This window comes from Teleopsis dalmanni, chromosome 2 (assembly GCF_002237135.1).
Source record: "Teleopsis dalmanni isolate 2A chromosome 2, ASM223713v2, whole genome shotgun sequence".
Classification (NCBI taxonomy): domain Eukaryota; kingdom Metazoa; phylum Arthropoda; class Insecta; order Diptera; family Diopsidae; genus Teleopsis; species Teleopsis dalmanni.
In genome coordinates, this window is record NC_051847.1 from 77,332,060 (window position 1) to 77,344,530 (window position 12,471).

Here is a 12,471-nt window from a genome sequence, read left to right on the forward strand (position 1 = left end):
TCTTAAACTTAAGACTTTGTAGATACAGACATTTAACAGAATATGTTCACATAAAATTTTCATTAATTTACGTTTAGGTTTAATAAAAGGTTAAACTTGTTTAAAGTCAACCGAACACTGTTTGTAAATAAATCAAAAAGTAAACAATATTGAAATGTAAAACATTAAATTATAAATAAAGGAACTCGGCTTTTGTTTATTTTGTTGAGATAGTAGCCGGAAATAAAACAAAAAGAATGTCTTAAAGCCTGCTTTGAAATGTACTCTGAGGAGCACAAATAAATTACGTTCGGTTAAAACGGGTTACAAATGGCAACAATTTCCAATTACGACAATCCCAAATGGATTGACTACATTTACTGAGAACAATGGCGAGATGTGGTATTAATTAAATCAAGCTCCATTTAACATGGCGGTGACCCCATTTCACTACAAACAAAACAACAAAAAATTCTATACCAAAATTTGTACGTTATTGTTGTTATTGTCGTCCGCTTATATTGTTAAGAAGTAGCCAAAGTAAATAAAAAATTTCAGAGAATTTTTGTGTTTAAATAAACCAGAAATATAATAGCATAAAATAAACAAACAGTATGATATCAAAAATAAAAGCAAGGAATAAATATTTATTTTTACATTGATATTCCTTAAAAGTGAATCCTTCTTAAGTTTTGTTATTTTGTACCGGAAGGATGTAATAAGCGAGCTTTGTATTTTGTAAATTCTATGAATTTTGTATTGATAAGATATGACATTACAAAGGAAAAGTTTTTATTATGATGCTCTTAGTATTCTTATTAACAATCAAAATAGTTGACGCTTCCTTCCTAAGTAAAGACTAAAATTTTTTATATTTCTATATGTACAATAGCAGACTACAATGAATAAGTGAATGAAAAAATTACTTAATAAAATTAAAATAAATATAGAAGAACAGAAAAATCAAATTATATTAATTATAAAATAATAAATGATTTACTTTTTTTTAACTTTATGTATAACACATACATCATAATATTTTTTTATTTTATAATAATATCTGAAACCAGATAATCCCACTTTTAATAACATACTCCTTATACTAGAAATACAAAAGGAATCACCCAAATAACAAACGAATCGAATAACTGAATGTATATTAATATCACGCTCAATGTGAACAGAACACTTCATGCAGTAGTTAAAATGTAATTTATATACAATATCAGAATTTAATTATGAATATTGCTTGTTAGTACTTTACTATGCTTGTAATTAGCACTAAAAATTATTTTAGTTCAATTTTAGTAAGGGCTATGTTATGTAGAGTGTCACGGGCACGGTGAAATTGAGACATTCGGGCTATGACTAAAATGCTGAAAATTAGTTTTACAGAAGATACTTAAAAAAATTTAGGTTATGGCAAAAGTGATTTTCCATTACAAACTGTTAGCTTAAAAAGAAATATATAACATTTAATAAAACACGCTTAAAGAAATATAGTAGCTGTAGATCCCTTTGCGAAACAGTAGAAGAAGAAGATCACAAACAAAAAATGAAGAAACGACATTAATGAGCTAATTAAAAAAGATGCATATAGCTAAAGGAACACAGAGTTCAAGAAAGACGTTTAAATAAATATTATTGCAGCAGCAATTAAGAACTTATAAGCTGAGAATATGTATAGCACTGAAAACATAAATAAAGACCTGGAAAGATAAGAAAATGAAGTCAAAGCACAGATTTTAAAAAATAGATGTAGCTAGAGAGAAGTAGCGGTTAAGTTTAGAGAAGTATCAGATAGAAGTCATTTTCCATTAACAACTATAAGCTGGAAGAAATTATATACCTCTAAATAGATAAGCACAGTTCTAGACTAAAATAGAAAAACAAAGTTTAAAAATACATTTTAAAAAAATAATTGTTAGTAGCTCAAATCGCATGTAACACCGAATAAAGCTGTTTAGAGAAGTATTATGCCAAAATTAAGTCTCCATTAAGATATATATGTTAACACAAAACAAATTTATTATTCAAAATAGATAAACATCGTTCTTAAAAAGAATAGAAAAACGAAGTTTAAGAATATATTTTACAAAAAATAGGTGTAAGCAGCTGAAGAGATATAGCAGTATATAAAGAAAGCTACATTTTATTCATTTTGTTTATTAGCTAAAAAAGAAAAAACATATCGTTCCGGATGCTTTTTCTTTGTGCTCAAAACTCCAGCTTTTAGAGCGTTGTCACTATTACTCCCACATAATTATATCATGGTTACAAACCATGATAAAAATATAGTTCAATGACTATATTTAATATAATCAATATATAGTTCAAAGATTATACCTGAACAATAGTGGTGGCTAGCTATTAGAAATTAGCATTGTAAAATGTTGTGCCTGTGGTTAAACAAATTTCGGGATATATCAATCCATTTGGTAAACACAAAAATAAGATCAAGAAAAAATAGTATAGTTGACATACAAATATTATATATATATGTTACATATAATATATAAGAACAATAAGAATGCTGCGCAACCTACAGTATGTATTTTGCATAAATTATATAAAATTATCATGTATTTCTAATTTCTTTTAAACGAGAGAAACATCTTGCAACTAAGAAGAAATAAATCAGTATAACTTAGAGCGATACATATATATACATATCACATATATACTAACGGACCTATTCTGTGCACTTTATAAACTTGTCAAACATTGACACTTGTCAAAATTGACTGCTGTAAAGGTTTTGGTATTCTGTGACATAAATAAAAAGCTATTTTCCTTGTTAGTTGTCAATACTTCAAATGCTGTTGACAACTATTAAAATATGCTTTTTTTAAGCATTTTTTATTTTTTGCATGCATGACAAATATTGTTAACTAAAATATACGCTTCTCACAAGCATATTTTTTATTGTGATTTGAATGTATGAAAAATGCTTTCGACAATTTAAAATATGTGCTCTATACAAGCATTTTTTATGAACAGTTACGAACAATTACGAACAGTTACGAACAGTTTTATATACAAAACACTTTACACCATAGTGTGGTGGAAAGCATTAGGTACTTGAGCTTTGAAATTTGTCAAGATATGTCCAGAATACCAAAAAGCATTCTGCTTTATAAAAATCAAAAATTTTATTAAAGAATTTGACAAATCTGTCAAGTGCACAGAATAGGTCCGATAGTATAGATATACTACAACTATATATATATATATTACGTATATAAATGACTGGAAGCATTTAGTGTTTAATGGAGATGAATATTGTTGCAGGACTAATAAACATGGACTGCAATCAACGAAAAAGATATATATACTACTATTTATATAAATGTAACAAGTACTATATATTATAAATGTTAGTGGGCGTCCGTATAAAATATAAATAATCATTAAATATGAATAGGAACATTAATAAAAATATCAATATCATAGTAACAATGTTGTGATATTCTTATTTTTTGTAGACATACGTAATAAGAGCGGTACTGATGACTAAGATTTGCACTATTTGTAGTAGGTGAGATGTTCAGTAATTCTTCATAGATCTAATAAATAGCAGTATTCATTTCTAAACCTCAACAAAATTATTTTAGAATAACTATAGTTTCTTCTTTAAGCTTAAAACTATAAAAAAAAAGAGGAAAAAAAATATTATTTAATTTAATTACTTAATTTTTTCCTTTATTTTTAAATTCTGTTTTTCTCTAATATTGAATAATTTATTTTGTTTATATTCCATTGAACTAAATTCAATTTACTTAAGTGTTTTTATCTATTCGCATATAAATTCTCTTGCATTTCCTACAAAACTTAAAGGAAAATTAATTACCCGAGCAACTTCAAGGCTACTGTTTACGTATAGAAATAATGTTGCCATTACAAAAACAAACAAAAATGTAACAGTTGCGTCTGCACTTGCATCCTTGGCAGCGTGTAGAGATTAAAGTAACCTTCATTTAACTTTTTCTGGAGCAAAAGGATAACATCTGTCAACACTTTAAGCATTACCGCAGAATGTGATAGATAGAAAAAATTGAATTTACAACGAATTACACTTTGCATTCACCACACACAATGTTTTCATTTAAGTGCAAATAATCGGAATCGGTTAAGAGGGATCGCATTGCAATCATTCCCTGCAACTGCTGCCAGTGTTAAGAATCGATGTATGATTCCATATTGTGACTTTAAGGTACTATTTGTTGGATTAGGTTTGAAAGAGTTTTCATGTGTGCATGTGAAAAGAATTTTCACAAAATCCCTTTTCAACCGAACGTGGGTGGGGTGGGGATTTGGAAGAAATTCTTCTTTTAAAAGTTGCAATTTTGTTTCTGTTTTAGTTTGGTTAAAGGGTTTACTATAAATGCATATATGACTATTGTTAGTAATAAAAGAGGGAAATATGTTTAAGACAAGTAAGATTTAACATAATAGTTTAGGGTGGGGGAATATTATAGATTATCGTTGACTGATACAATGTTAACTTAAATAGAACGATTTAACTTGAGTTGTAATTTTGAACATTTTCTTTTCTAGTAGGGAAAGGAATTTTCTTAAACATTTCAATTATCTGACTTTAATACATACAACACTCAGAGTAAGTCACAATTTAAATCACTAAAATTTAGAATTAAAGTTTTTGGCATATAAGAGAAAAATAAATTGTAAGAGCAATACTGTAAAATACAATTCGATTTTTATATTTAAATTGCAGTAATAAATTTTTTTTCAAATTCTTTATGGCAAGATGTAGAAACACTGGAACGATTCCTAGACATATTATGGATATAAATGACTCCATACCATCCTTTCGAAGAAGATTTCAAGTCCAGAAAATGATGGTGTGTGTCAATTTAATTTTTATTTCTCCTTTCCTGGATTGGACGTATGTTAATATCTGTTCATTTGAAACAACTCTTTAACGTTTTATCAGTTCTTTAATTGCTGGCCTCAGTCTTTCCTATGGTATGCCTGCAAAAACATTATAGGCGACGAAGAATAAAAGGATACCCTAATTTTCTTAATCGTGAAATTAGTGAACTTGATATAGAAACCGATTTGATGAACTAAGAACTGATGATACTGATGAACTGATGAAATTTAAACTGTTAATTCTAATAAAATATCGCTAAAACCATAGCCACCTATAGATTTTACCGATAGTCGATAAAGAACTTGTTTTCATTTTTGTGCAAGATAATTTCTACTGAAAGTATGTTTAATGGCTTGAATTTGTGTATTGTTTATTTATACTCCCCCTATACATTAAAAGAGTGACTTAATGATATTTACGATTTACTGAAGCATCCTCGCACTCGTCGTAGCTTATACCGATTTTGCAAGCACACTCTAAGGAAGACTGAAGCCAACAATCAAAGAATTGATAAGATATTAAAGTGTAGTTTCAAACATAGTAAATCCAACATTGACCAGATAGTACGTGTAATCCAGAAAAAAACGAACTAAAAATTAAATTGACAGGAACCATAATCTTCTTGATATAAAACCTTCTTAGATTGGATTGTAACGAATCATGTATATTTATAATATGTCTAATTTTGATTGCTGTAAAATATATACAATTTTGCAAAATTGCACTCACCACATACTAGGATGGAATTCTTTACATAATGCTAAAAAACAACATTCGTAAGGTAGAAACATATAAAATTTCAAATATTTTTGCCATACTTCTCAAGTTGTACAAAACTTTGTGCACAGTATTAACAGGAGCAATAACTTTTCCTCAAGATTAACTAAGTAATCACAATCACCAACAAGTACTACTATGATCTCAGTAGTTGAGAAGTCGAGATCATTCTCGCAATGACCAAAAATAACGGACAAAATATGTTATATATTTTGTCCGTACTGTTAAATTGCACTCAAGTTTGAGTAATGTAGATCAACTGAATCTTCTAGAGAAAACATTTCATTAATGATCAATATTATTCTCGATGGTACGATGAACCGTTTGAGTTGTACCACGCTATTGACAAGTGAATACAGTCCGACAGCTACACTAACTAGAACATGCCGTTAGAATGGAAGATAAAGCTTTAGCTAAAAAAAACATTCAATATAATAATATCAAAAACAAGTCTCAAAAGTAAGAAACCTTTTGTAAGATGAGAGAATGATACATTGGGTAATTTATCGCGACTTATTGTTACTTCTGACTATAGTTGCGTGAACCGTAAACTGGACTAGTGTAGAATATTGGACATTGCAAAGACCGTCCAACATAAACTGGACTAGCGCATAATGTTAGTCATGTTTAAGACCGATACAGCCGTACGAACTATCGTACTATATATAGTAAATTTATAGTAAATATATAGTAAATTTCGTAAATAATTAAAACTTAAATTTTAAACTTTTCAAAATCAAAAAAATTATAATGGCATCATACCTTCATTTTGGATTTTATTCTCATCCTATGTCTCATCCAATGACCTACTGCAAATTCCTATCATCGCTTGCATTACTTATTACTGTTATAGTTTCATGTTGCTTAACCTTTACATCCAATAAACTCAACTCATTGAAACTTGCACAATTTTCCAGTTCATTGCTTTGCTGATGAAGGTGCTGATGCTGTTCAATTTGTTTCTCTTCACGTATGAGTTCATCAATCGCTGCTTTTGCACTTGTAGTCGATGTAGTAGAGATTAAGTCACATTTACGTTCCGGCCTATTTGTACAGTTGGCCTTATTTTTTTCCAAATGGCAATGTGCGGGCGATACATCACTTTCTGGACAAATATGCATTTTATCCTGCTGATGGGCTTGTAACTCGAGCTCGTGTTGTATAACGTGGCAATTATTTGCTAGCACATCATCAACGCATCCATTGTTTGTGTCGTTAACGTTCATATTACAATTTGCATCTGTGCATTCATGACTTTGTTCCTTTTGTCTGTTGCAATATGTTGTCGTTATATCAGCATAATTATGCGTGTGCATCATCAGTTCCGTTAGGTTGCTTGTTACTACATCATCGTCATATTCGTCCATAAATGACAGCTCAGAGTAACTATCAGAATCATCGCAATCAAAGTAGCCACTCTGAAATGTAAAGAGACGAATATGTTAATATTAAGAACACAAAAAAAAACTTAATACTGATTTATTTGATGTTAATAACATACTTTGATATGTTTTTTTTGAATAATTCATAAACATAACTAATGAGGAATTAAATTTTATAGCTTAAAAAATAAGTTCATCGCATAACCATCATAAATAGTGCAAAATATTTATATGCTTTACACAAGATTACTATTATAACCTATCTATTCATAAAATGTTAATATGTCTAAAATCATATTCATTGAAAAACTCTAGTCTAAATATAAAAAAAAAAACTCTTGTAGCTTCCTTGATGCCAGTGATCCATTGCTGGCGTCATGGTACTTGATGACTTACTATTTAAAATACGGTCCTCTTTCGACAAATAAAAACCAAGCTGTACAAGTGCCTTATCATGCCTGTCCTCCTATATAGGACAGAATAGATAAGAAAAGATTGGGAGTATACGAGGTAAAAGCTTTTCGGAAGACATGAATCTCATGCGCATTGATTACGAGTACTTAATAAGATGGAGCGATAAGTTGCAAGAGCTATAGTGCAACATAAGCATAGTTAAGCATAAAAGAATTCAATGGCTTTACAAGCTTGGTCATTTCATATGAATAAATAAAAATACTTCGGTTAGAAAAGTTTGTGATTCGGCAACCGTTGCAGAATCACATCCAAATTTTAAGCGGAAAACTAAAGCCGCTGATTGGGCTGTGTGCTACAGAAGGCTACTGGACACGGCTAAAACGAAAGTTATCTATAAATGCTTACAAGATATATATAACATTGACTTAGTATTTAGCTACAATATAGATTCTATATATACAAAAAGTCAGAATAGTTAAACCACACGCAAAAAAGTTATTCATAAATCGAAATATATTTTGTCGCTTTTAAAGTAGACACCAAATCTGTCAGCCCTTATACCACTACTCCAAATATTTACCATAGGTTGATTAGGGTGTGGACTTAAATTTCTTTATTTATGGAACTGTTATGGAACTATTTATTTTTGGAACTGTTAAGAAATAAGTCTGTCTGAATCAGAGAACTTTATGAAATGAATCGTTAGGTACGAAATAGAGACGGTAGTGGAAAGCATATAATACCTAGTTTAAATAACTTTGATATTAATATGAACATTTATTTCTTTTATCTCTGCATTATGCATTCTCCATTAACATTTTTAAAATAATTATTAACCATAGTTACCAACAAATATGTAAACATAACACAATATTCCCCACCTATTAATTTCTAGTGTTTTTATTATTAGAAGTGCCAATGTTTTACTGGAATCTATAAGAGCTTTTAAGCTACACCCCAAAAACATTTCGTAATTCAAGACTATGTCGAATGAAGTGCTTAGATGGCCTATTGGTTCGGGGTCTATAAGAGATAGCACACTCTTCTTCTTGTTAAACATCTATTACTCTGAAACTTAGTCACTTAGACGTCATCTCTCGAATTTAAAGGTAATACCACAGATTTAGATTGAATATCTTTTAATAATTGAATTGTATCGAAAAATGCAAACTACACAAAATATGCATAGAACATTATAACATTCTTAAGAAAGTCCCAAGTACTCCATAAAATGACAGCTATCATATGAATCAGCCAAACCTGATAGGTCTATTTTCGTGCATTCTACTAAAACGCGATCTGTGCTATGCACTATTATGCGGAACCTAACCTATTAATAATTTTGTTAATCAATTATCTATTAAAAATATCTTTTTTATCTAAAACTGTATGCATGCATACACTTAAAATTTTACTTCTTCTCTATATAAGCTGCATGATCTAGTCAATCAATTTAATATTTGTTGATCTAGATATAGCATGGAACATTGTGCGAAAAAACTGATAGATTTGTTTTCATACCAGCTGTTATACAGATAGACTTAAACATAAAAATAAAAATATGTAGATGATCAGTAAAAAACTGTTTCTAACACATCATGCTGATCAGACGTACATCAAACTGATCAGAAGTACATTTGAACTATATCGTGTCCGACGTGTAGTTTCGTTTTTAATGAAAATGTTTACTTAAAATAACATTTCTACCATATATGGTATGTATAAAGTACATAGGAAATAACCACTACTTTACTTTGGGTGAGAGTATTTCTTAACAAACTTTCATTAAATAAGACTTTATGTTTAACATTTTAACTAAGACTTTTGTTTAACATTTTTTGTTTAATCTAAAATCTACAAACTTGGAACAAATTTTGTTTGTTGGCGAACTGACTTTCTTACTTCATTCTTCTTTAAAAATTCCAACTATCCTTCAAATTCATTTCACAGCATAAAACATGAATATAAATTATTAAATTTCCATTAAATTGATTCCATAACGAGTCACAGTTAATTTCCTTGTTAAAACAATTAAAATAAATTAATACCTGGCAGTCAAGGCAACGGCAATTATCACAAAGGGTACAAGACAGTCCCAACAGTTGAGCGGCTTCCTTGTACAACTCATGGCTGGACTTTTGCTGTGATTGTTGTATTTGGTATTCCTGTTGTTTACTGCTGCTACTATCATGGCTTCCGCTCCAGTTGCTTGATGGCAGTTGACTTGTCGTTGGTGCTTTATTGCTTGTATAGAACTTTTTTGCATTAAATGTTACATCAGTTGCCATTGATTGCTCTAATGCTGGTGATTCTAGGTCGGAGGTTAATTTTTCCCTGCACGAGTTGCTGTCGACAGCAAAACCATTTGAAGTGTAGGAAGTGGAAGTAGATGGAGCACATAAACTGATGCTATCACTATTGTGTTCAATGCATGAAGAAATAAATAAAATAAAAATCTCTTTATTAATGGTTAGTAAAATAATTTATGATTTAAGTTTTTATAGTTTCAGAAAATTCAGCAAATAGTAAAAGTCTTTGTTAAGATTTATAGTTAAGTATTAGCTGAAGTCATTTTATATTTATTTAACCTTCAAATCATTTTAAGTGAAATAAACATATGTAGAAAATAAATTATATGAGCATTTTCATTTGATAGAAATGCAGTCATATATGGTACATATAATATAACTTTAATATTCTAAATGGTAATAAATCAAAATTACGCGTTCTAAGATCTTTTATATACCAAACTGGAAAGTAAGCGATTTTAATCGAGTGTAACTAAACACCAGAAAAATTTCATAAGACCAATCTATAATGATTGCGTTCTTCCGACAAATACGTTCCTCCGTTAAATTCAGTTCTAAAATAAATTCAAAGATATTAATGCAAGCAATCATAGTAAAAGCGTTGCGTAAGGGAAAGAACGCAAGCAAATGCAAGGAGTTAGCCAACCTTCAACTTTTCTTTGCGTTTCTTGTTAGCAAAATGCTGTCAGACAATAATGAATATAAAATAATTTTACATTTATTTTAATCATTCAATTAAGTAAAAATAATAAAAATTTATTTATATTAAAATAAATTTTTTTTAATAAAGAAAAAGAAATTGCATTCATACAAAAATAATTATTCTTGAAAAATTTCTTGTGCTAATTACAGAAACGTAAAAACGCAGTCTTTGTAATTTAATTTTTAATTAAACGTAATGAGAAAGTTAAACTAAAAGAAAACTTTTTACAATTAAACAGAAGAACCCATGACGCAATCATTTTATATGTGCATTCAATAGGTATCTTAAAATTTTATAATCGAAATTATTGCTCTAAAATTAAGTTAAGTAATAAAAATAGTTTTATTTTAAAAGACTCCTTAAAGTATAATTAAATAAAAATTATTACATTCACAAAAAGTAAAATTTTTTTCTACTTTAATTCTGTTCTGTTAATTCTCTCATCTTCAAATTTGGCAGACTACCAGTTTAACCCTCGGTACTTCCAGTCTAAGCAAATTAATACGAATACGAATAATTATATATAAAAAATAATTCTAAAAAGACCACTAATGATAGGTATTTGGCAATACTGAAAACAGTTGTATGATTAGACAAAAATTCAATTAATTAAAAAGTAATAATATTTTAGAAGGGTGCGAAAAGTTATGAGGAAAAAACCATAAAAATTTTTAAATTAATTTATTGAAATATCGTTGACCATACATCGTTGTTTCAATTATTGCCAAGTACTCATTATCAGTGATCTTAGGAAATATTCAAAGGCACATTTTCTCATAAATCATTCTTTTTCAAAACCAAATACCTTGAGATAGTAGTGCTTTTAAATAATTTATTTTCACATAACTTTCACATAATTTTCACATATTGTGTGGAAAAGTGATATTACTTAAAATTTTGTTGAACAACTAGAAATATAGAAAAAACTTTTTATTTAAAAATAATATTGTCTTTAATTTTAGTCCAATTATACATTCAAAGGTATCGCCAAATAAACATACCTAAACGCAGAGTTATAGAACGGTAACCATAAAAAAAGTATAAAAATTCAAATTGGAAAGTACACTCCACGATACTTAGTCCTTTGAAATTTACACTATTATCATGTAAGTGTAAACTTCTTATTTATCGAGCAGTCATTCGCTCGTTACTAAATTATAGCTTTAAAATAAAACAGAAACGATAAGGAAAGGAAGATAACATTCAAAACCAAGATTTTCCGAACAATTTATGATTCAATTCAACGCGTAACTATAGAGTTCAGAATTCGATAATTAAACAAAATTGGGAGTAAAACAAAAAATATCTTAAAAATGTTACACCCAATAATCCTCTAAAGAATGTACTCAAAAATAATGAACTATATTATAGTAATAATGAATATATAATGTAATATTTTTAAAAATGAATAATTGTTATTTTATTTTCATACAAAAACACAAAAACGATCTGTACTTAAATGACTTCCTGTTGTCGGTACACATTTAGAAAAGATTAGTAATAGAAAATAAAGGTTCTCTAAAAGTAAATGATCTATGTACACTCAGAAAAATATGCTCTAACCACATACTAGTTAAATTGACCTGATCATTTTGTTGGGGAAAGTTTAGCTCATGTAGCAAAGAAATTATGAAAACCAACATGTGGTATGGTTGAACCAACGTGATGCGTTTTGAAAGAATACTCTAGAGCCAGATAATGCTAAATATGTTAAATATTATTACCAATGAAATTGGTTAAGTTCAGGCTTTTTTCAATGTAATTCGATTGCGAAAGAGTATATATCCATAAGACGTCGATCTCGGAGACTATGAGGAAACACAAGCTTCATTAGTGATTTCGTAAGGTTTACATGAGACCTTTATATAACATACTATGTTATATACTTCATAGGTGCGTGCCCAAGGATTTTTGTGCACTATAACCGCAAATGGGGCTGTTGAACTTCTCGGAGATTATGAGGAGACACAGGCTTCATAAGTAACTTCGTAAGGTTTACATGAGAGCTTAATG

General features: G+C 29.0%; 2 protein-coding genes across 2 annotated transcripts in view; one reads left to right on the top strand and one right to left on the bottom strand.

Moving 5' to 3' along the window:
* Positions 1-12,471, top strand: part of LOC119684862 (cytochrome P450 9b2-like) — a 286,885-nt gene that overhangs the window by 219,374 nt on the left and 55,040 nt on the right. The gene's annotated exons all lie outside the window — the stretch shown is intronic.
* LOC119684857 (uncharacterized protein DDB_G0283357) overlaps positions 1-12,471 on the bottom strand; it is a 140,052-nt gene that overhangs the window by 11,280 nt on the left and 116,301 nt on the right. The window contains exons 5-6 of the mRNA XM_038098988.1: positions 9,495-9,861; positions 6,413-7,068 (exon numbers count right to left, since the gene is read on the bottom strand). Of these exons, the coding sequence (XP_037954916.1) occupies positions 6,457-7,068; positions 9,495-9,861 (979 nt within the window). The 3' untranslated portion in view covers positions 6,413-6,456. The remainder of the gene's footprint in view (positions 1-6,412; positions 7,069-9,494; positions 9,862-12,471) is intronic.